This window comes from Rana temporaria, chromosome 6 (genome assembly GCF_905171775.1).
Source record: "Rana temporaria chromosome 6, aRanTem1.1, whole genome shotgun sequence".
NCBI classification, from domain to species: Eukaryota; Metazoa; Chordata; class Amphibia; order Anura; family Ranidae; genus Rana; species Rana temporaria.
In genome coordinates this window covers 58,048,032-58,072,985 of record NC_053494.1, presented here as the reverse complement: position 1 = coordinate 58,072,985, position 24,954 = coordinate 58,048,032, and the positions used below count along the sequence as shown (strand labels likewise).

The window sequence follows — 24,954 nt, the reverse complement described above, 5'->3', positions numbered from 1 at the left end:
ACATGCATCCGCAATTATATTCGGCCGAAAATATTGATTTATACAATTTTCTGCAGCAAGGTTCCATATTGCTTGTGGGCATTGTGAAGCCCACAAGCAAATACTTCCAGGAAGCGTGAAGCTGATAGCCTCGTCACGTGGCCTGCTTCAAGAGTCACGTGACGTTTAAAATCTCGCGAGAGTTTGTCATTATGGGCAATTGCTAGTCTCCTGGAAAGCATGACGCTGTGCTCCCAGGAGACATAGCGAAAGACTCTGAGCAAACAGAGAAGCGACACGCCCACTCCCGCGGGAGACAGACCCGGAAGTGTCTGTATCTAAAAGACATTAAAAGGCATTTAAATTATTAAAAAAAAAAAAAAATGATAGCGAAATGTCGATCTATATAAGAAGATGTTATGGATGATCTCTACTTATATTTAGGGCGAACCTCCGCTTTAACATTACTGTATTCTGCACTACGTAAGTACCGTAATCTCAGACACTATTAAACCACACTCCCTTGAGCCATGCCCAATATTTAGTGCAATCTAAGCCACACCCATTTTTATTTTATTTTAAAATCAATGCATAGGGCCCAATTTTTTATCTTGCACATGTACCCACTGATTTAATGAAAAGCCACTGAATACAGTATATACTGCAGTCAAACAACATTTGTATCCACTTCAAAATGGAATACTTGTCTTCATTGTGTGAACTTCTTATATGTTGCAGATATTGGTTCCGGCAAAGGATGCAGCGATATGATCAAATGTGGCAGAATTTGTGAACAAAACATATTTACCGCATACAAAGAAACACACCCAAGCGAATCAAGTGTGTTAAACTTTTATTGCTTTTTTAGTTTTATAGAATGAACAAATGCTTTAACAAAAAATTATTTTTATTTTTTCTGAAATCATTGGGCCAGATTCAGGTACCGCTGCGCACTTCTTACGGAGGCGCAGCGTCCCGTTTTTGCCCTGCGCCCCCGCAAATTATCTGCGCTACGCTTCATTCACGAAGCAGTAGCCACGTAATTTGCGTGGGCGCTCCTCAAAAATGCCCGGCGTAAGGTTGCGTAATTTAAATGATCCCGTAGGGGGCGTGGATCATTTAAATTAGGCGCATTCCCGCGCCGAACGTAGTGCGCATGCTCCGTCTGGAAACTTTCCCGACGTGCATTGCGGCAAATGACGTCGCAAGGACGTCATTTGTTTCAAAGTGAACGTAAATGGCGTCCAGCGCCATTCACGATTCACTTACGCAAACGACGTAAAATTTAAACTTCGCGACGCGGGAACGACGGGTATACGTAGCATTGGCTGCCCCTGCTATTAGCAGGAGCAGCCTTACGCGAAACCCGACGAACGGAAACGACGTAAACTGCGTACGCAGGGCTCGCGTAGGGTAGTGAATCGGTGTTAGTATGCAATTTGCATACTATAAGCTGACCACTACGGGAACGCCCCCTAGCGGCTATCGTAAGAATGCAGCCTACGATATGACTGGCGTAAGAGCCTTATGCCACTCATATCTTAGGCTGCAGTCGGCGTATCGAGGTTCCTGAATCAGGAGCATTTGAAACGCCGGCGCAAGTAAGCAATTGCTATGGTTACGCAGACGCAATTGCTACCTGAATCTGGGCCATTGCTAATAATTATAGTGGGCCTTATCAGAATAGCTGAGGGGAGACCTCCCAAGCTACCCATAAATGCCCCCAATAAAGGGCGCATGCAGGAAAACTAACATTGCTAGCAATCAATTGCATCCATTGAAACATATGACAGGCAATGGAATTTAAAGCAGAACTAAACTATTTTAAAAATAAAATGTGCTACAAGGTAAGGATTTTTGGACATGCCAAGTCTCATCCTCTTTCACCTAAAATTTTTATATTATCTTTGTAGCTGTACAGCGCACACTCAGCTCATTGGACGGCGTGGTGGGGATGATGTAACTTCTGTGCGCAAGTGCAGAAGTCGAATCATTTGTGGTAGCTCAATTGCTGAGGGTCTCCACAGGACCCTAAATAATCGTAAGCAGAGATGGCAGCAGCAGGGGACGCAACAGTGACAGGTGCTTGGACCGATCATCACTGGAGGACAGCATAGAAGAAGGTAGGTGTGTGCCATACCTGCAAGTATGGCAAAAGTTGCCCCCCCCCCCAACACAGTTTACTTTCTCTTTAAAACATATAATCAAGCAATCGATCATGGGACAGCAACAAATGCTCTGAATTGGTCATATCTTATCTCGGTTTGCAAAAAAAATTCTGATAAGTTAGCGTTGAAGGCCATTTACTGCTCATCCAAGTAGATTCTTCTGTTTTAGTGTCAGGGACCAATCCCATCATTTAAATCCACACGGGTAACTCGGTCGCCTTCATCCAATCACTAGGGACACAAGTCACATTCCGTGAAACGGCTATTTATCCAGCACGTGCTTGCTTTCTGCGATTTTGGTACCATTCTCTATAATAGCAGGATGGAGTCTTGCTACCACATAAAAAATTGGGATACAGAATATACTTGTTATTGTAAGGTGCTTTTCTCAAACACTCAGCTAATTGTTTGTCACAATAGCACAGAATTCTTTGGCAGTGGTCATTTGTATTACCTGAAAGAAAAACATTTTTTTTTCATTAGTTAAAATATATTTGTATCTTAGCTGGCATTTTAATCATTTATCTACTAATTATAGAAGACAGATTAATATTAAACATATACTGTTTCTTGAAAAGGCCATGGACATTGCAGCCAACCGGTTTCAGCATGACACTGGACACTCTGGACCACAATTTTATAGACCCTCTGCTTAATTCATTACTGGGGCCTGACATTCCTAATTTCTGTGATTTTACTATCCAATTAGAACGCTCTTATTGGCCACTGAGGTACAATTACTGAAGAAGGAAGTTTGCAGTTTTCCCAAGTCAGGCCTCAGCAGCAAAGTAAAACTATTTCATTTATATTGTGCATTTCTCAATATGGTAGTACTATATAAACTATAATACCGCGTACACACGATAGTTTTTTGTGATGAAATAAAACAGCGTTTTTCATCATGAAAAAAAACAAAGTTTTTCTAACTTCATCATAAAAAACTACATTGCCCACATACCATCGTTTTTTGAAAAAGCTCTAGCAAAGCGCGGTTACGTACAACACGTACGACGGCACTCTGTTCCATTCAAGCTCCCGTATCATAACTTGCTTCTGAGCATGCGTGGGTTTAAAACGTCGTTTAAAACGTTGTTTTAGCCCACACACGATCATTTTTTATGACAAAAAAAACGACATATTGAAAAACGACATAAAAAATTGAAGCATGTTCGAATTTTTTTTTGGTCGTATTTTAGAAGACAAAAAACGATGTGAAGCCCACACACGATCATTTTAAATGACGTTTTTAAAAACGTTGTTTTATTTCATCACAAAAAACGACCGTGTGTACGCGGCATAAGAAGTATTATAAACCTAGATAATAGTATGTCAAAAACAACATAACAAAAGACAAAAAAAATACTAAGAAATACTAAAACCTTGTTTAGAGGACACCTGATGTCCAGTGCCACATAAACTGTCAAACCACTTCCTCCCTATATATAACTGTTAGACTATTTAGAGATTTCTAGTGTTTAAATGATAAAATTATAAAGAACTTGGATGTCCGGCTAAAGCCACATAATGCACGTTTTGCAGCAAAATTTACTGTAATTGCTGCATGTAAACTTTGTGTGGTCAGAAAATACCACTTTGCATTGACCGTACAGAAATATTTTCCATAAACAGCCCACATATAACATGCTCTGCTTTAGACAAAATTACTAACATTACATATATCTGCTGTATTATAGGGTTTAAATAGAATCCACTTCCCTGCTCCTCATAACTCTTCCTAGGTCTGTTCCCATTTTAGATTTAATTCACCAATATTTAGAAGTTATTTTAACTTTTTCGTTTTATCTCATCTTAATTTTTTCCTAAAATTGTTCACTTCACAAAGATAAATATTACCTAAATGTGAGATCGCTGGGCCAGATCCACAAAAACCTGACGTAACTTAAAAAATCCAATTTAAGTTACACTGGCTTAAAGTTTCTACCTAAGTGCCTGATCCACAAAGCACTTATCTAGAAATTTCAGGCTGTGTAACTAAAATTCCGCCGGCGCAAGGCGTTCCTATTCAAATGGGGCGAGTCCCATTTAAATGAGGCGCGCTCCCGCGCCGGCCGTACTGCGCATGCGCGTCGGCCGTACTGCGCATGCGCGAAGTTACGTTACGCCGAGTTTTGAGGATCGCGACGGCTTAAAGTTGCGTCGGGGAAAAAAAAAATGACAGCGGCATGCATTCCTGAGGGAGAACTCCATGCCAATTTTCAAAGAAAAAACCGGCATGGGTTCCCCCCCCAGGAGCATACCAGGTCCTTAGGTCTGGCATGGGTTGTAAGGAGACCCCCCCACGCCGAAAAATTGACGTAGGGGGTCCCCCTACGATCCATACCAGACCCGTATCCAAAGCACGGTACCCGGCCGGCCAGGAAGGGAGTGGGGACGAGCGAGCGCCCCCCCCCCTCCTGAGCCGTGCCAGGCCGCGTGCCCTCAACATGGGGGGGTTGGGTGCTCTGGGGCAGGGGGGCGCACTGCGGGCCCCCCCACCCCAGAGCACCCTGTCCCCATGTTGATGAGGACAGGACCTCTTCCCGACAACCCTTGCCATTGGTTGTCGGGGTCTGCGGGCGGAGGCTTATCGGAATCTGGGAGTCCCCTTTAATAAGGGGGCCCCCAGATACCGGCCCCCCACCCTAAGTGAATGGATATGGGGTACATCGTACCCCTATCCATTCACCTGGAGGCAAAAAGTAAAAGTTAATAAACACACAACACAAGGCTTTTTAAAATAGTTTATTATTCTGCTCCGGACGCCCCCCCTGTCTTCGTTATTAGCTCAATTACCAGGGGGGGCTTCTTCTTCCGCTCTCCGGGGGTCTTCTTCCACTCTCCGGGGGTCTTCCGCTCTCCGGGGGGGCTTCTCCGGACTCCGGGGGGGCTTCTCCGGACTCCGGGGGGCTTCTTCCATCTTCTCCCCTCTTCCGCTCTTGACTCGGCGAACCCCGGTTCTTCTGCAGCTCTCCGGTGCCTTCTTCTTCAGCGCTGGCTGCCTGCTATGTTTGTGTGTTAGCTCGATTTCAAACAGGCAGCCGGCGCGGTCTTCTGTGGCGTCAGGGTCTTCTGGTCTTCTGTTCTTCCGATGTTGCCTCGTCGCCTGTTGTCGCTGTAATGATGGAAGCGCGCCTTGCATCACATTTATATAGGCATCACCGTCCCATCATGCTCCGGTAGGTACCCACGTGGTGGGTGCCTACCCACGTGCACCCACCACGTGGGTACCTGCCGGAGCATGATGGGACGGTGATGCCTATATAAATGTGATGCAAGGCGCGCTTCCATCATTACAGCGACAACAGGCGACGAGACAACATCGGAAGAACAGAAGACCAGAAGACCCTGGCGTCACAGAAGACCGCGCCGGCTGCCTGTTTGAAATCGAGCTAACACACAAACATAGCAGGCAGCCAGCGCTGAAGAAGAAGGCACCGGAGAGCTGCAGAAGAACCGGGGTTCGCCGAGTCAAGAGCGGAAGAGGGGAGAAGATGGAAGAAGCCCCCCGGAGTCCGGAGAAGCCCCCCCGGAGTCCGGAGAAGCCCCCCCGGAGAGCGGAAGACCCCCGGAGAGCGGAGAAGACCCCCGGAGAGCGGAAGAAGAAGCCCCCCCTGGTAATTGAGCTAATAACGAAGACAGGGGGGGCGTCCGGAGCAGAATAATAAACTATTTTAAAAAGCCTTGTGTTGTGTGTTTATTAACTTTTACTTTTTGCCTCCAGGTGAATGGATAGGGGTACGATGTACCCCATATCCATTCACTTAGGGTGGGGGGCCGGTATCTGGGGGCCCCCTTATTAAAGGGGACTCCCAGATTCCGATAAGCCTCCGCCCGCAGACCCCGACAACCAATGGCAAGGGTTGTCGGGAAGAGGTCCTGTCCTCATCAACATGGGGACAGGGTGCTCTGGGGTGGGGGGGCCCGCAGTGCGCCCCCCTGCCCCAGAGCACCCAACCCCCCCATGTTGAGGGCACGCGGCCTGGCACGGCTCAGGAGGGGGGGGGGCGCTCGCTCGTCCCCACTCCCTTCCTGGCCGGCCGGGTACCGTGCTTTGGATACGGGTCTGGTATGGATTGTAGGGGGACCCCCTACGTCAATTTTTCGGCGTAGGGGGGGTCCCCTTACAACCCATACCAGACCTAAGGGCCTGGTATGCTCCTGGGGGGGAACCCATGCCGGTTTTGTTTTTTACAAATTGACGTGGAGTTCTCCCTCGGGAAAGCATACCAAATGCCGTCGCTGCAATGGGCCTTTACAAGGTGTGACTAACTTTACACTTTGTAAAACGAGCCCTAATTTTACACTTGCAAAATAACACTTACGGCGCAAAAAAGAAGCTAGAAAGCTTTGTGGATCGCCTTAAGTGCTAATTTGCATACTAGCAACGGCATTTCGACTCGAAATGCCCCCAGCGGCGGATGCGGTACTGCATCCTAAAATTAGGCAGTGTAAATCAATTACACATGCCGGATCTTCTGTGTAACTTTGGAAAAAGCCTTTTGAGGATCGTTTCCAAAGTTACACACAGACTGAACAGCACTTAAGTCGGAGTATCTCTTTTGAGGATCTGGCCCGCTATTTCTAAGCATAATATGGTCATTTACCTGTTGAAAGATACATTTTCTCAGGAAGTAAAAAGTAAACTGTAATAAAATATCTCTGTGTTATACTTTTGTGAAAATTCGGCTTTTTCTGTGGTTAATTTAAAGTCACTCTGAACCCCAAAACAAAAATGCCACATGTTGTAGCCTGCTAATCTTTAGATATGTTGGCTGCATTAGATTTCTTTTTCTTCAGCTTTGGTTCATGTATTTTTATTTTGGTAATCTTGTGAATAACACACGTTCTTCTCCTCCCCTGTATCTATAACCTCGTACACATGTACGGGTTTACCGGCGGACTTTTTCGGCACCCGGAAACCCGAGGGGAAAACAGAGAACCTACTCTGTAACTTTTTCCCCCTACACACGACCAGGTTTCCCGACAGGAAAACTACCATGAGAGCTTTGGTCAGGAATCCCAGCCATGTGTATGCTCCATCTCAGTGTTTCCCATAGGAAAACTGCCGGGTTAAAAACCGCTGGGAATCCCGGCGGGAAAAAACAGAGCTGGTTCTCTTTTTTTTTTCGCTGCAGTTTTCCTGTTGGGAAAACTGCGATGGAGATACCAGCTCTGTTTTTCCCGCCAGGATTCCCGGCAGTTTTCCTATGGGAAACACTGAGATGGAGCATACACATGGCTGGGATTCCTGACCGAAGCTCTCATGGTAGTTTTCCTATCTGGAAACCCAGTTGTGTGTAGGGGGAACAAGTTACAGAGTAGGTTCTCGGTTTTCCCCTCGGGTTTCCGGGTGGCGAAAAAGTCCCGGCCAAAAGCTCTCATGGCAGTTTTCCCGATAGGAAAACCGGTCGTGTGTACGAGGCTTTTGAAGGGAGCCGTGGTTGTCACACATGGCTGTTCTTCTGATTTGGAATACAAAAATGTCTTCCACTCCATCTCTATAGCATGGGGGTGAGAATTGGTATTTTATAGAAGATAGCTTGCTTTCCATTTAGTTCACTGACATGATCAACAGATATTTTCTGTACTTGCTGAAACAAGTTCAGCAATCACATTCGAGGACAGGTATACTGTAATATATTATTGATATATATATATAAAATAATATATTATTACTCTTTAAAGACCTTGTGTTGGGCATTGTACTAATAACCACAATTTTTCATAGTCTTACTTCGATTTTTATGCTACAATTGTCCAGAGTGTCTAGATATGACAGTGTAGGTCAACAGGCACCAGAGTTAGACCCAGTGCTCTCAGTAATCAGCACTCATTATCACATACACCCTCTCTTCTGTAATACAAGTTTGTGAAAGGACACTTGTAATAAAGAGCGTGGCCATTACTCAGCTATGCCAGCACAGAGCACTGAGGGCAGGAAGCAGCATTTTCACTGAGAGAAAAGGTATTTTATTTTTTTTCCCCAACAAAGTTTAGAAAAGCCCCATTCACACTTGAGCAGAGTGATTTTCTGGCATTTTATTTGAGAGTTTTACAAGCATACTACAGAGAAAACATATTACATGCGTAGTCAAGATTCAGGTGTTATTATTTTAGCCAATAGAAAGCACTAGAAAGAGGAGATTAGGGGTGTTGAGCTGCTTTTTTGCAAGAATACATGCAACAAAATGCTCATAAAACACTGTGCTATGCAATATGCAAATGTTGAGCATTTTTCAGGCCTTCCCATTGATGTCAGTGGGGCCAATCTGCTTCCAGTCTGCCTAAAAGAAGCTCATGTACTTTTCTGAGTGACAAGCATTTTGCTACAGACGACAAATGGATGTGAGCAAGGCCCAAATGAATAGGATTTTATTTGTTGAGCGTATGAGAGCTACAAACTTAAAATAAGTACCTAAATAATTACATGTGGGGGTACAGGACTATAAAGGGGGTTTTTAAAAATGTCCTAGACTTCATCTGGGCTATGAATATGATACCTCAAAAAGATTTCCAAGTTCCCTTCAAAATGTTCCACATAGAAGTATATTTAGTTTTGGATAAAAGCTTACTCGGAATGTAGAGCAGCATTTCTCAAACTTTTTACCCCAGATGAACCTTTGAAATAATTATAAGGTCTAGGGGAACCCCTACTAAAAACAATTCATTTGGTAGCAATGGAAAAATTTACTGTTACATTGGTGGTCAATGGGAAGAACGCCACCTTTAGGCCGCTTTCACACTGAGGCACTTTACAGGTGCTATATCGCTATAAAATAGCACATGTAAAGAGCCTCTCCTCTCACTCCAGTGTGAAAGTCTGAGTGCTTTCACACTGGAGCGGTGCACTGGCAGGATGCCCAAAAAAAATCCTGCAAGCTGCATCTTTGAGGCGCTGTAGGAGCGGTGTATACACTGCTCCTACAGCACCCCTGCCAAATCAATGGGCAGCGCCGCCAAAGCTTTTAACCTTTTTTCGGCCGTAAGCGGGGGTTAAAAGTGCCCCGCTAGCGGCCTAAAACCTCAGCAAAAATTTAAAAATGCCCCCAACACTCCAGTGTGAAAGTAGCCTTGAACACAGCTAAGAAGACCATTTGTGCCATGATGCTGGATCTGTCAAGTGATATTGGCCCCAAAACTCTGTAGCCATCATAAAATGGAAACTCAACCAGCCACCACTCAAGGAACCCCCAGAAACCTCTGCATGATTTTTTGGGTTCCACTGAACCCTGGTTAGAAATTACTGGTGTAACGCATAAGGGTGAATTCACACTATCCGGACACCGGTGTGTGACGCAGTGATGGCTCTCTTCTTTTTTTTATACTTGTACAAACTTTATAAATGTGAATTGCACACTTGATTCATGGCAACATATAGCAGCGTAATGCGCTGCACTGCCATATAGTGCCATGCGATTTGGCACTGTGTGCTGTGATAAAATGCAGCATGCTGCAGCGCAGCTCTGGGCAGTGTTGCAATGTTAATGGGACACATAGGAAACAATTGTTTCCTGTGAGTCCTTGCAGTGACAGATGTCTTGCAATGCAGTAAAATGTCTGGCACCACACATAGGGGGTTATTTACTAAAAGCAAATCCACTTTGCCGTACAAGTGCAAACTACACTTGAAATTGCACATGCAAGGAAAATTAAAAAAAGGAATTTTAGCTTGCACATGATTGGATGATAAAATCAGCAGAGCTTCCCCTCATTTCAGATCTACCCATCAGATTTACAGCGACTGCACTTCCAAGTGCACTTTCAGTGCAATTTCAAGTGCACTTTGCACTTGTAGTTTGCACTTGTAGTGCAAAGTGGATTTGCCTTTCGTAAATAACCCCCATAGTGTGAATTAGACCAGTTGGTAAATATGAGTGCCAAATGTGACACAAAACATGAAACCGCTCATGCTTAGGTCCATAAAAGTGTATTCAACCTAATACGGAGATCTTTGAATAGTAAACAAAAAATCATATAAATAAACACCACATTAATTAAAGTATCTCTAAATTATGCAGTATAGTTACCACATTTGATGTATGCGTCATCAGTACAGCTCCAATCATAAAAATCAGACTTAGGCAAACATCCATGTTGCTCTGCAATTCCATAACAACAGTCATGTTTATGGCAGCACCTGGCAGACAGAATGAACATTGCTCAAGAATAATTTGTGTGTTGGCATTTTTCCCAATTACACATTTTGCTTTTTATGTAGAAGTTGTTTGGAAACGTTCAAAATAATGAGGGAAATGTGTAGCTACCAATGTTTAAAATTCAAGTTTTCAAGCAGTCAGGTATAAGAGCGTGTCTATGGGAATGTTTGGCCATTTTTCCAGAAGCGCATATGTGAGTTCAGGCACTAATGTTGGATGAGAAGGCATGGCTTGCAGTCTCCACTTTCCAATTCATTCCAATGGACCTTGCTTTGTGCACTGGTGCACAGTCATGGTGATACAGGAAGAGGCCATCCCCAAACTGTTCCCACCAAGTTGGGAGCATGAAATTCTCCAAAATGTATTGGTATGCGACGCCTTAAGAGTTCCTTTCACTGGAACTAAAGGGCCAAGCCCACCCCCCTGAAAAACAACCCCACGCCATAATCCTGCCATCACCAAATGATTTGGACCGGTGCACAAAGCAAGGTCCATAAAGACATGGATACGCGAGTTTGGGGTGAAGGAACCTGGCTGGCCTGCACAGTCCTGACCATAACCAGATAGAATACTTTTGGGATGAATTAGAGTGGAGACTGTGAGCCAGGCCTTCTCATCCAACATCAGTGCCTGACCTCACAAATGTGCTTCTGGAAGAATGGTCAAACATTCCCATAGACACACTCCTAGACTTTGTGGACAGCCTTCCTAGAAGAGTTAAAGCAGTTATAGCTGCAAAGGGTGGGCCAACTCAATATTGAACCCTACGGACTAAGGCTCAATTCACACCTATGCATTTTTAGTGCTTTTTGCAGATTTGCACTACAGAACATGTTCCATAGGAAACCATGTTAAATGGGCTGTAGTGCAAATCTGCAAAATGCAAAAAGCACTAAAACTGCGTAGGTGTGAATCCAGCATAAGACAGGGATGCCATTAAAGTTTATGTGTGTGAAGGCAGATGTCCCAAAACTTTTGGTAATTTAGTGTATATATTCACTTACTGCTCTATGAACAAACAAGGCCAACCTAATCCTCTTGTATTGGATTGGATTGAAGTGCCCTGGCACCTTTGTAAGGCACCACCAAACTGTTGGCACTATATACCTGTAAATCCAGTATTATATTAATATTAATAAAGGTCTGACTCAGTATAGGGCTTTTAATACCTCTGCAATGAGACCACTGCTTCCCCAGAAAGAACAGGGACACACTCTATACCCGCTGGCATGGGAGAGGCGTTTTACCCCAGGATGTGGCTACTTTCTAAAGAAAACCAACTGTAAACTTTGAACACCTTTTTGTTTTGAATCACCTGCAATTTATTTATTTATTTTTAAACTGTTGCAATTTATTTAGTTGATTTAAACTAAAGATTTAAGCAGGCTTTAGATTATTGCAACATAAAACTAACCAGCTAACTAACACAAATAACCAGCTATGCATTAAGAAGGAGGAATTTGTAACTCTTAAATCACATTGGCTACTATTTTTTAATAAAAGATGACAATTTACGATCACTACATCGATTCATTTTTCTTGGTGTCCTATTCCAAGTTTTCACACATGGGGCTAGATTCAGGTAGGGGCGCGCATTGTTACGGCGGTGCAGCGTATCATTTACGCCGCCGTAAGTTAGAGAGGCATGTGCTGTATTCACAAAGCACTTGCCTTCTAAGTTACGGCGTAAATGGGGCCGGCGTAAGCGCGTGTAATTCAAATGAGGATGAGGGGGCGTGTTTTATGTTAATTCTTGGTGACCCGACGTGATTGACGTTTTTCCTGAACGGCGCATGCTCCAAAGTACGCCGCAAGGACGTCATTGGTTTCGGCGTGAACGTAAATTACGTCCAGCCCTATTCGCAAACGACTTACGCAAACAACGTAAAAAATTCAAAATTAGACGCGGCAACAACGTCCATACTTAACATTGCGTACGCCTCCTAATAGCAGGAGCAACCTTACGCCGAAAAAGCCTAACGTAAACGACGTAAAAAAATAGCGCCGGGCGTACGTAAATATGTGAATCAGCGTATCTAGGTCATCTGCATATTCTACGCCGAAAACGACGGAAGCTCCACCTAGCGGCAAGCGTAAATATGCACCCTAAGATACGACGGTGTAAGAGACTTACGCCAGTCGGATCTTAGGCTAATGTCGGCGTATCTTGCTTTCGGAATACAGAAAAAAGATACGCCGGCGCAGCTTTGAATTTACGCGGCGTATCTATAGATACACCGGCGTAAATCATTGCTGAATCTAGCCCATGGTTTTTCAAGGAATAAAGGGTAATATATGTGGTTCAGGGGCAGCCTAATTATCATACCGCCACTTGAAAAGCCTGCAATCCTCTACCATCAGGACTTCAAATGTTCTTTAGATCCAGTAGCACGCTCAACCAATTCCTTCTGCCTCGTACACATGATCGGGTTTCCCGGCTGACTTTTTACCGCCGGTAAACCCGAAGGGAAAGCTGAGAACCGGCTTGGCAGCTTTCTCCCCCTACACACGGCCAATTTTCCTGGCAGGAAAACTGCCATGAGAGCATTGGCCGGGAAACCCAGCCGTGTGTATGCTCCACCACAGTGTTTCCCATAGGAAAACTGCTGGGAAAAAGACTGCCGGGAATCGTGGCAGGAAAAAAAAAACATGTTCTAATTTTTCCCAACGGTTTTCCTATCCGGAAAACTATCATGGAGCATACACGCGGTCAGTTTTCCCGGCCAAAAGCTGTCACGGCAGTTTTCCCAACAGGAAAACTGGTCGTGTGTACGAGGCATTCCAGTTTAGAGGCACAGTCACATTCCAAGAGATATAACACAGTGCCAGCTCATTCATCTTGCTATTATCTACCATAAACATACTTTAGCTGCTTGCTTTGGGTGGATTGACCCCTCACTGCAATTCATCATTTACATAAAAAAATACAGTATATTGCATTTGTGTATTGCCCTATGTATATATAAAGATACAGACTACATTAAAAAAATTTAAATGCACATCTTAATATCCGAAATTTTCCAGCAATAGCTTTGACATATTGTTTAGAAATAACAGGATATCTGTAAATGGATATACCAATCTGCTTTGTCCTTTGGTGATCCTTTTCCTCCTATTCCACAGTAACATCCATAACCAACGTATGCCAGAGGGGAGAGCCCAGTGCCACATTCAATCATTTCAGCAAGGTCCAGTATTGCCCTTTTATGTCGTATATGAGTGTTATTTAATTCTTGGTTCATACCTGTTTAAAACAAAATATTTACTTTAATCAAAAGCAATCTGTACTGAGGCATAGCATTGGGTCAAGTAATATATTTCAAGTAACACTCACACTCACTTTTAGGCCCCATGCACACGAGACGCTATTACAAACGCCTCTAATCTCAGCTTTTCAAAGGCAAAAACCGGCATTTAAAACGCCCGTTTTTGCCGCGAATTGCGCGGCGTTTTGCCGCGATTTGCGGCGTTTTACCGCGATTTGCGGCTGTCAGCGTTTATCTCCAAAACACTGTAGACCCTCCCCAAGCTCAGAATCAAACTATTTGTGCCGCGTTTTGCAGCGTTTTACCGCGATTTGCGTCTAAAACGCAAAAGCTGACAGCTTCTGAACCCAAAATGTTGGGTTTGGAAAAACGGCCCTAAACCCAACTGCTTTGAAACGCCAAAAAACGTGATCGTGTGCATGGACACATAGGATAACATTAAATGTGTTCAGGGGCAGTTGAAAAAAATGCCCAAATGCCTCTGAAGTCGAGTTTAGCAGCGTCTCGTGTGCATGGGGCCTTACTTGTTCACCCTCATATCAAATTCAGTTTAACATACAGCGGGAACTGTGTAGAGACTGCAACAGAAGCTAAGTGCACCCTGTTGAATAAAAAGTAGCAAGATGGAGGAAGCACAGATTAACAGAATGAAGCAGAGACAGGGAGATCCTGCCACGGGGGTCATCATGTACACCTTACTTTCCAGCAAGCCCTAAGGCTCTGTTCACACCTAGGCGTATATACGCCTGAAGCGCGACGCCGCAGCAGCCCCTAAGACACTGGAGGGATGATTTTACATTGCCCTCTATGGAGATGGTTCACATCTCCACGCCGAACGCCGTACGCCTGCCGCCTGAAAACAAGTCCCGGACCTTGTTTTCAGGCGGCTTTCGGCGTTCGGCATAGGAGATGTGGACCTGGGGGTAAGCTGCATTCACAATCGCGGCATTTGTCGCTGCAAATCGGCGGTACAAAACGCCGCAATTTGTCGCCGCAATTCGCGGGACAAAACGCCGCAATTGGGTACGCCAAGGTGTGAATGCAGCCTTAGCATAACAATGAACAGCACAAAAGAGACATAATCAAATTTCACTCTAGGCACAATTACATTAAGAGGTGCATTTCTATTTTGCAAATCTATTTAAGACACAAGGTAGAATTTTCAGGGTACTGCTAACCCTGTATAATTCAAATATTCTATGCCTGAAAGTAAAAAACTCAGCCCCCTCCCCCTAATACTTACCTAAGCCCGATCTCAATCCAGCAATGTGCAAGAGACCTGAGGCTCTCCCGGGTCTCTCCCTCCTGATTGGCTGAGATGCAGCCAGTGAGGCGGGGGCAGGTGGTGGGGCCTGAGCCATGCTCTGTGTCTTATGGAAGCAAAGAGCCAGCTCGGGAGTGAGCACGCACTAGTGCCCCCACAGCAAGTGGTTTGCTATGGGGGGCACTCGACAAGGGGGAAAACCACTGCACAGAGCAGGTAAATATGACATGTTTTTTCTTGTTTTAATGCATTTTTTTTCTTTACAATCACTTGAATACACTGACACCTGCACCTGCACTGTCACATACTGAGCACACTGACACCTTTACCTGTACTGTCACATGCTGAACACACTAACACCTTTACATGCAAGGCTACATACTGACCACACTGACACCTGCACAGTCACATACTCAGGGCTGGCACCAGCATAAGGCTGCCTTGGCAGCTACCTTAGGGTGGTAAAATCAGAATCCTCCGCCAGTTGCTGGGGATTCAGATTTTTAATATACCTGTCTTCAATTCCCTAAGGCTGCGCTAAAGCAATACCTGAGGAAGAAAGAAACACTCTTGAAAGATTGTCTTTTAAGTGTTAGGTTAGTACAATAAAAAGGTATTGTTGCATACTGCATTACTCTTGTATTTTGTAATCTTATTTATATTTACTTATCTCGTTTTTTTTCCACTGGTATGATTTAGTGGTGAAAATTATTAGTACCCCCCCCTAGTTTTGACTGTAGTATCTCATGTGCCCCCCTATATATTGTCATATATATCGCCACTGACAAGAAGCAAAAAATATGAAAAAATTAGGGCACTATCACACCGGGGCGTTGGGGGCATTGGCGGTAAAGCGCCACTATTTTTACCATAGTTTTAGCTGCACTTTTCAGTCGCTAGCGGGGCACTTTTAACCCCCCGCTAGCGGCCGAAAAAGGGTTAAAAATGTCTGCAAGGTGCTGCTGCCGATTGATTTCAATGGGCAGGGGTGCTTTAGGAGTGGTGTATTCACCGCTCCTAAAGCGCCTCAAAGATGCTGCTTGCAGAACTTTTTTTAACGTCCTGCAAGCGCACCGTTTCAGTGTGAAAGTGGGACGTTAGGCTTTCACACTGGAGTGACAGGAGAGGCGCTTTACAGGCGCTATTTATATCACTATAGCGCCTGTAAAGCACTTCAGTGTGAAAGTGGCCTAAAGTTTTCTAACAAACTGTGGTATGTTCCGGTACTACTAAAATATGAAGAGAATACAAGCTGACATTGACAACAAATCTATGCACTGTTATCAATATCTATGTTTGTGGACTCATTTAGTGGCACCGATTTTGGAAATCTGTGCCTGGGTAACACTACAAAAGGAAGGAAATATAATACTATGAGAATTAATGAAATTGCCCTAAAAAGGATCATTTATTGGCACGTAGCCATATCTGTATTTAGGGATGCAGCTACTGCCTGCACACAGGATGTCAGAGGTCCCACTGCTCATTATAGGCCCTCGTCTGTAGTGGGTCCTAGAACTTTAGAGGTTATGGGCCAGTCAGGGTACTTTCAGTGATTAAAACTACCCTGACTGGCAACCAGGCTCATGGTGGCGTGCACATAGTCACTAAGAATAACTGACAGTGGTACCTGTGTATCCTCTGCTGCTGTTGATTGAGATAAAAAAACTCTGAACTTTCCATGCTCTAGGTACATGCTTACTAGGGCAAGTGGCCATGCTGACTTCTGGATTTGACCTTTAGGCATCATAGTTATGGCCAATCAGATGTAGCCATGTCCTAAAAGGGTTGGTGTTGTACATGGACAGATACCTGTGCAATGTTTGTGCACATGACACAGAGTCTTCACAGCTTTAACCAGCTTGCCATGGTGTACCTCTTCCATTTCTGTGACTTCCTGAGCCTCTCCCACTGCTGCCTAGTCCACACAGTCGGTAGCCACTACTCCAGGTATGCTCTGTCTGTATACTCCTGACCACTGGCACTCTGCCTAGTATGCTTTATCTGTCATTCCTAGCCCATTGTACTGTTCCTGGTACGCTCCACTTGATAGTCCTGGCCACTGGCACCATTCCTGGAATGTTTCAGCCATGACTCCTAGCCACTGGCACTGCTCCGAGTGGGCACCGCTTGCCAAATGCTGTTTCTCTGAGCCCTTGCAGTCAAGCACTACCTTTCCATTCACAGGTGGTTGTTCTACAGATTTAAATATTCACTCTAACAATGGCAGGTAGTAGGGTACATGAACATAAGGCTATTAACAGCCATATGATATTAAGGATTTGAAGAATAGGAGAGCTGATGAAATCAAATGAGTGTGGATGTCTTATAAAACAGTGTGTGTCATGTGAGTTTAATTTCATATCTTAGGCCAGTGATGGCAAACCTTTTTGAGCCCGAGTACCCAAAACGCGACGCAAGACCAACTTATTTCTTTCAAAGTGCAAACACAGAATTAACCTACCAGCGGCACTGTGCAACATACACTGACCTACCTGACCATTGCACTAACCTACCTGACTGGCTTGTTTCATCCCAGACTACTCTCCCCTGTTCCTGTTCCCAGGAAGGCACTATGACACACATTTGGTGGACCTGCCCGAGGGTATCCAGATTATGGATCAGAGTCTATTCCCTCAAAAAGGACCCATACGAAGCTTTCCTTTGTAACCCGATCGCAGAACTGTTAAAGCACGGAGCGCCATCTGGCTCTGCACCTCTTTACTGCAACCAAACTGACGATAGCAAAGGCGTGGAAGACACCAGCACTAAGCTTTGAGGCAGTTAAAAACTGCATGGATGACATAATGGTAAATGAGAAGCTGACTGCTATCCCTTTCAGACACCCATGATAAGTTCCCGAAGGTCTGGCAACCCTGGGTTGACTACACTAAACCCATTATATTTGACACCACCCTTCTTTGGATCTGATGTGCTCTTGCCCCTCACCGCCAAGTGCTACTCCATTTTTTTTTCTGTTATGTTCATTCATGATGTATTCTTTTTTTTACTGTTAAGCTGTGAAGTTGCTATGGATATTAATAACATTCTTTGTAAGGGAAAATCAAACCTCTGGAAACACATCACTTTACAGTAATAATCCAAGATTTTTATTATATAACATTTCAAAAAAAGGGGGGTGACAAACCCCAATAGTAAAAGCATTAGACATAAATACAGTGTCTAAAAAAAACAACACCCACACACCCTCCTCACAATGGATCCAAATGAACATAACTGATTATAACCTATTGCAAAAATATGACCATAATGGAATGTGTATAGCCTGATGACGTTGCAATCTGATGATGAAACGCGTAGTAAGGGGCTTCAGGTGATGACATTTTCGTGTTTTGGAATGCAAACCCTCGTTCCTGGTTTCAGTTTCTGTTGGCATGTATTTTTCAATGTGATTGTAAGTGCAAAACTATTTTGCACCTAATGTACTACATTATATGAAGTTTTCCTCACTCTACTTTGATGGCTGTACTGGAGATCCTTAAAGCGGGGTTCCACCTGTTTTTTAGTTTATTAAAAGTCAGCAGCTACAAAAAGCATAGCTGCTGACTTTTAATAAACAGACACCTGTCCCGCGGTCCAGCGATGTGGCCGTCCAAAGCCTCGCTCCTCTCCTCGGCACTGTCATAGCAACTGTGGGCACCTGGCCGTGACAGATTATGGCTTCACGGGCAGGCGTGAGTCATGCTGCACTCTGCTATTGGCCAGCCAATCTTCTGTGACATGTCCCAGAAGATTGCTGGCAGGGAGGGGCCATCTAGGGCAAGAGAAGGAGTTGCCTATGCGGCCAAGAAGAGGAAGAGGGACAGGATGTCATATTAAAAAGAAGGTCCCACCCCCCCCCCCCCCCAAAAAAAATGACATGCCAAATATGGCATGTCAGGAGGCGGGGAGTGCTTAAAGCGGAAATTCCACTTTTGGGTGGAACTCCGCTTTAAAGGGACTGAGGCATCACAGGGATTTTAAAAGAATAGGACCCAGTGGCTATTACTTAACGGGACCAGGGATCACCATTTGCTACACACATGACACACCGATAGAAAAGTGCTATTTGACTTCTTTTAACTTAGAAGTCAAGAACATCTGGTGAGTGTGGTGTGTGTGTTTTCTTATAGGCATGGAAGAACTCACTTATACAAAGAAAAAGAGCCGCTGCTCCAAGTGTATGATAAGAATCTGAGGTGGAATGTCTCGTAGATTGCCAGCCCTGGCCAGCCTCCATGGGAAACTCGTAAGAAAAGAAATGACTGCACATGCAGGAATTTTGATTGCCTTTTATTCTTCAAAGTGATAACACCAAAGACACCAACACAAGGTCACGTAGACACGTTTCACACATACATCTTGTGCTTAATCATTACAATGACTAAAATAACTGATAGATCTTAAATATACCACCCCAGTAACTGCAGGTGTTCCGGGGATGTTCATAATCAGAAATAATACACAGCCCGATCAATCACAAAACTTCAGCTCCAAAGAGCATCTGAGTAAAGATTCAAATACAAAACCAAACTGAAGGTCCAAGTTCCTGTGCATATCGAGAAATCTCCCATACACACAAAGACAGACCAACAATCGCATTGAAACATTGTATATAAAAATACATGAACAACACCAGTAAATAATTTGAAAAAAGAAAAATGAATATAAATACATATAGTGTAAAGAGAAAGAAGAATAAAAACATTTGTCTAATATGAGCACATGCGCATGCAAGAGACATACATGTATATTTATTTATTCCTCCATGCAAAAGACTACTCCAACACTATGAATGCATAAACAAATGCACCCATATATACATCATAGAAGAACTACCTCCATTTTGATGCCAGCAAGGATGCATGTGTCCCAATACGATTGTAAATATCGTATGGTAATTTGAAACAGACCCTATATACAGGTACCATAAATGCGATAATGTCCACTTTGGTCCAATGCGTCCACACAAAAGTATAAGGATATAGTAGGAAATACTTAAGGCTAAATATAAAAAAATAAACAATAAAAATAAAAAATAATTTAATGAATACTGTCTCATAAGTATATCCATAACCCAGACAAGGAGCCAACCATGATCACCGGACTTTATACAATAAAATGGAGACGTAAAGATACAAGTACTGTCCGATGGGGTCCATATATTGACCAATATAAGTCGCACAACGATCACATAATGATTGCACAGCGATCTGTCCAACAGAGCCCATACATGAACCAATGTGGATCGTGCAATGATCCACAGCAGAGGAAGGATCAATGTGGCAAATGGTCAAATTATATATTATCAGCGTGCGTAGAGATGGGGCATATATATGGCACCCATCCCAGTGTATGGAGGGGGTCAAAGCGAAATACTGACAAAAAACACAAACTCCTGCGCACAAGTGGGATCCTTGATAATCAGTCAGATGTCTACATACAGTTCTCCTTGAATGTCCAAAAAAACCCGTAGTGACAGAGGCCTTGCTGCCCTTCATGGATGGGGAAATCCTGATAGAAGACAAAAAGGGAGAAAGAAAGGCGCACCAGCCTCGTGTACTACCGTTTGGCAAATTTTAATGGAATAATAAAATAATGAAAACTACTCACAAACAAGGAATGATAAAAGGCTTGTCAAACGATAATTGTAGTTAAAATACCCCTCAAACCACACTCCAGACTGTAGGGGGGGTGGCGAGGTGCGTTGCTGCTGGCTGACGCGTTTCGAGGTGACAGAGACCTCTTCCTCAGAGCCCAGCAGTGACATGACCATCCACTTCCACTGATTAAATAGGAAAACATGTAGGCCCAGGCACCGCCCACCACCAACCACAGAGACACTCCCAGAGGCCGTCCAGACTCACCCCCAAACAAAATAAAACAAAACAAAATAAAATAAAAAGGAAAATGGAAAGGAAAATGAAGAACAAGAAAAAGAAAGAGAAGAAGAAAAGGAAGAAGAAGAAAGATAAATAAATATAAAAATAAAAATAATAATAATATGATAGTAGAATAATAATAAAATGATGGTGGTGGTAGCTGGAAGTAATACCAATGCAGCCAAAGAAAGATGTGCACAGCGACAATGACAACAATAGTGGTGCCGAAGAAAAGATGTACAAGGTTACATGAAATACACAAACAATGTACATATATAAAGATATATATAAACAAATATATGATAATGCTCAACCATCACTGTTTGTAGTGACGGTGAAGTGCTAGTAAGATGCACAAGGTGGGGAAGGTGTACTGTAGATCCCACGATAGGGACTACAAAAGCACCCCCTACTCAACATAGTCCACAGTAGAGAGATCACTGATGACAAATGGGAGGGAGATGTACAAAAGGAGAGAAAAAACATGAAATACACATAAGGAAGGAGAGAGAGGGAGAGGGAAGGGATGGGCTAAGGACACGTGGACAACTTGCATGGATGACTTACACAAAAACGAGTCAATGGGGCCGATGGGCTAGCATCTCTCCTGCTAGAGTAGCGTCATCGCAACCGAGGTAGCCAAGCAGGAGGCGAAACGATCGGCATGTGGTGTTTTTAGTGGAGCGCAAACAGATCCGTCTGCGCTCCACAGGCTGGCGCGCCGTCAGACGGATCAGACGGATCTGTTTGCGCTCCACTAAAAACACCACATGCCGATCGTTTCGCCTCCTGCTTGGCTACCTCGGTTGCGATGACGCTACTCTAGCAGGAGAGATGCTAGCCCATCGGCCCCATTGACTCGTTTTTGTGTAAGTCATCCATGCAAGTTGTCCACGTGTCCTTAGCCCATCCCTTCCCTCTCCCTCTCTCTCCTTCCTTATGTGTATTTCATGTTTTTCTCTCCTTTTGTACATCTCCCTCCCATTTGTCATCAGTGATCTCTCTACTGTGGACTATGTTGAGTAGGGGGTGCTTTTGTAGTCCCTATCGTGGGATCTACAGTACACCTTCCCCACCTTGTGCATCTTACTAGCACTTCACCGTCACTACAAACAGTGATGGTTGAGCATTATCATATATTTGTTTATATATATCTTTATATATGTACATTGTTTGTGTATTTCATGTAACCTTGTACATCTTTTCTTCGGCACCACTATTGTTGTCATTGTCGCTGTGCACATCTTTCTTTGGCTGCATTGGTATTACTTCCAGCTACCACCACCATCATTTTATTATTATTCTACTATCATATTATTATTATTATTATTTTTATTTTTATATTTATTTATCTTTCTTCTTCTTCCTTTTCTTCTTCTCTTTCTTTTTCTTGTTCTTCATTTTCCTTTCCATTTTCCTTTTTATTTTATTTTGTTTTGTTTTATTTTGTTTGGGGGTGAGTCTGGACGGCCTCTGGGAGTGTCTCTGTGGTTGGTGGTGGGCGGTGCCTGGGCCTACATGTTTTCCTATTTAATCAGTGGAAGTGGATGGTCATGTCACTGCTGGGCTCTGAGGAAGAGGTCTCTGTCACCTCGAAACGCGTCAGCCAGCAGCAATGCACCTCGCCACCCCCCCTACAGTCTGGAGTGTGGTTTGAGGGGTATTTTAACTACAATTATCGTTTGACAAGCCTTTTATCATTCCTTGTTTGTGAGTAGTTTTCATTATTTTATTATTCCATTAAAATTTGCCAAACGGTAGTACACGAGGCTGGTGCGCCTTTCTTTCTCCCCTTTATGGAGGGGGTCACCGTGGGACTCATTCATAAAAATTACTGACATCCCACTCAAAGTTGAGCCAGAGCGGAATGCGAGACTTAGATTGGACATAATGCATGATTATTTTTTAGATTGATGATATTATATGGTTTCATGGTTTATCCATGAGTGATTTATATTTGATTTATGTTAACAAGGTAGCGCTGTCTTCATACTGAAGGGCTTTTAATTATATCAATAGAGGTTTAGATGTCTTACTAACGGCAGCTCCTGAAGGACTTTTATTAATATCAATAGACATTTAGATGTCTTACTGACAGTAGCTCCTTATCTTGGCATACTATATATATTTTTTTATTTTGGTAACCCATTGACAACATTACGTATGACGAAACGCGCCTGGAGGAGGATACTTGCTGACATCATCACGCTGTATCACTGGGAGGATGGGAGTTTGTTTGTAGCCGGCCAGCCCTGTGATTTTATTGCACAATTGTTATACTCTGCAAATGTGCAATATTGTTTTATTTAAATTAATATATGGTTAGACAATATAACGTTATGGTTGGTTTCTCTTTATGGGTTTATTGCTGAGTTTGTTGCTGAACTCAACGATCTCAGATCGAACGGTGGTATCGTTGTGTGGATATACCAATGCAGTCATCTAACCAGGGCTTATTTCCATGATCTTCTGTGCAAGTAAAGCCCTTGGCTAGGCTATAGCCACATGCCTGCTTTTGCTTGCCATATGGTAAGTGAGTTTTTCTATAGGTGGTGGCACACTTTGTTGAGTAATTCACTGTGGTGTTATTACTAGAAGAATCAACTTATCATCTCACTATTTTTCATCATTGAAGCACGATATATAATCTTACTACCGAATACATTCATTGAACTATTTGGACTATACTAGCGCGGCTTCTCCTATTTATTCGTATTTTGTGTATATCTCACATTAAGATGCTGCTTCTTTAATTATTATTGTTTTTAACTGTTACATTAGCGTGTTTTTTCCCCTTATATATTTTTTTGTTGGCTCGTATTTTTTCTGTGTGGGCCAGGGGAGTATAAATGTATACATTTTTAACCTTTCTACAACACCTCCCCGAATATGTTTTGTCGTCCTTAGCTCAAAAAGGTGTTAACCCTAGTTAACAGAGCCAGTGACTATGGGCTTTCATTTCTGTACCCTGTACCAGCCCAGTCACTGTACGTGTGACTAGGCAAGCACCATTCCTCTCAGTTTAGGGAGGGAGGGGGTTAGTACTCTGGCATTTTCACCTTGGGTGCCAGAGGACCTTGCCCTGACACTGATTGATTGTCAAACAAACCATCAACAAATGAATCCACTGAAAAAGCATTCCCTTTTGGCTGTCCTTTCTATTCTTGAATAAGATAGCTGGCAGCATCCAGATATTAACCATAGTGGTTAATCGAGTTAACCGAGAAAGTAGCTAAAGAATGTGCCTCTATAATACAACCATAGATAATCCACCGGTCCCATGTAGTGAAATATCAGTCATGTGGTCTTCCTACTCTAAAAATTGCAAAAAAAAGTGTGCGACTGTTGACCAGTACACAATGAAAATTATGAGATTACATAAAATGGAGGGAAAAAATCTTATTGTATTATTAAGTAGGATTTGATTCAGCTAACACGCCATAAAAGGTATAACCATACAGAAAGTTGATTTATTAAATGTAGGCTGTAAACCGACTCAACAAAAACAAATTAATCATAAGCTTGCTGCATCTATAAAATAATACAAAATAAAATAAAGTATTGTTTCTTAAAGATATTTAAAGCACATCTTTAAACAAAAACAGATGTTAAATTTCACTTCTCACTTACATTCTAGTAAACCAACATATATTTGAATGAATTGATTATACTCTAATAATACTCACAGTTATGAAAGAAAAATAGGAGCAATATTTGGAGTTTCATTGCTGAATCTTGATGAGAACCAGTATTGTGGTGGATGTTCTCTCTTTGGAGTCTTGTTATGGATATGAAGTCAATATCCCTGTGTGTCCTTTTATACATCTGTTCTGCAAACTTCCACTGGAACTGTGATTTAAAAAAAAACTGCTTTCCGTCTACGCTCTATTACATGCATCCCACAGACAGCTTCAGCCTTTTCCTGTGTGTGCCCTGGCTGTTGGCCCTGGCTGTTGGCATTCTTGGCACATGGACAAGGAATCTCTTTAGTTAGCAGAGGATGATGAAAATTTGCTTTATATCCCACCCATAGTACATGATTTTATTGCAGTTTTTAAAGGTGGTTAAGGGGACTGCAATTTACCATATACAGTACGGTATACATTTGCCTGAAACATAAAAACCATAACCCAGTTTCTCAGATCTGTGACTATAAGTCAGCCATACTTACAAGATTATATCATCTTGGGTACCAGGCTGACACAACAGTTACTAGGGGCTCCTTGAGCTGTGGCCAAC

The 24,954-nt window shown here is 43.3% G+C and overlaps 1 protein-coding gene across 1 annotated transcript; it reads right to left on the bottom strand.

Moving 5' to 3' along the window:
• Positions 1–1,566: 1,566 nt before the first annotated feature.
• On the bottom strand, positions 1,567–24,687 carry PLA2G10 (phospholipase A2 group X). The gene is made up of 4 exons (XM_040356869.1): positions 24,402–24,687; positions 13,382–13,547; positions 10,175–10,284; positions 1,567–2,601 (listed from the first exon to the last, which is right to left on the bottom strand). The coding sequence occupies exons 1-4, from the start codon at positions 24,538–24,540 to the stop codon at positions 2,414–2,416; spliced, it is 603 nt and encodes a 200-aa protein (XP_040212803.1). The 5' UTR covers positions 24,541–24,687; the 3' UTR covers positions 1,567–2,413.
• Between the last annotated feature and the right edge of the window lie 267 nt (positions 24,688–24,954).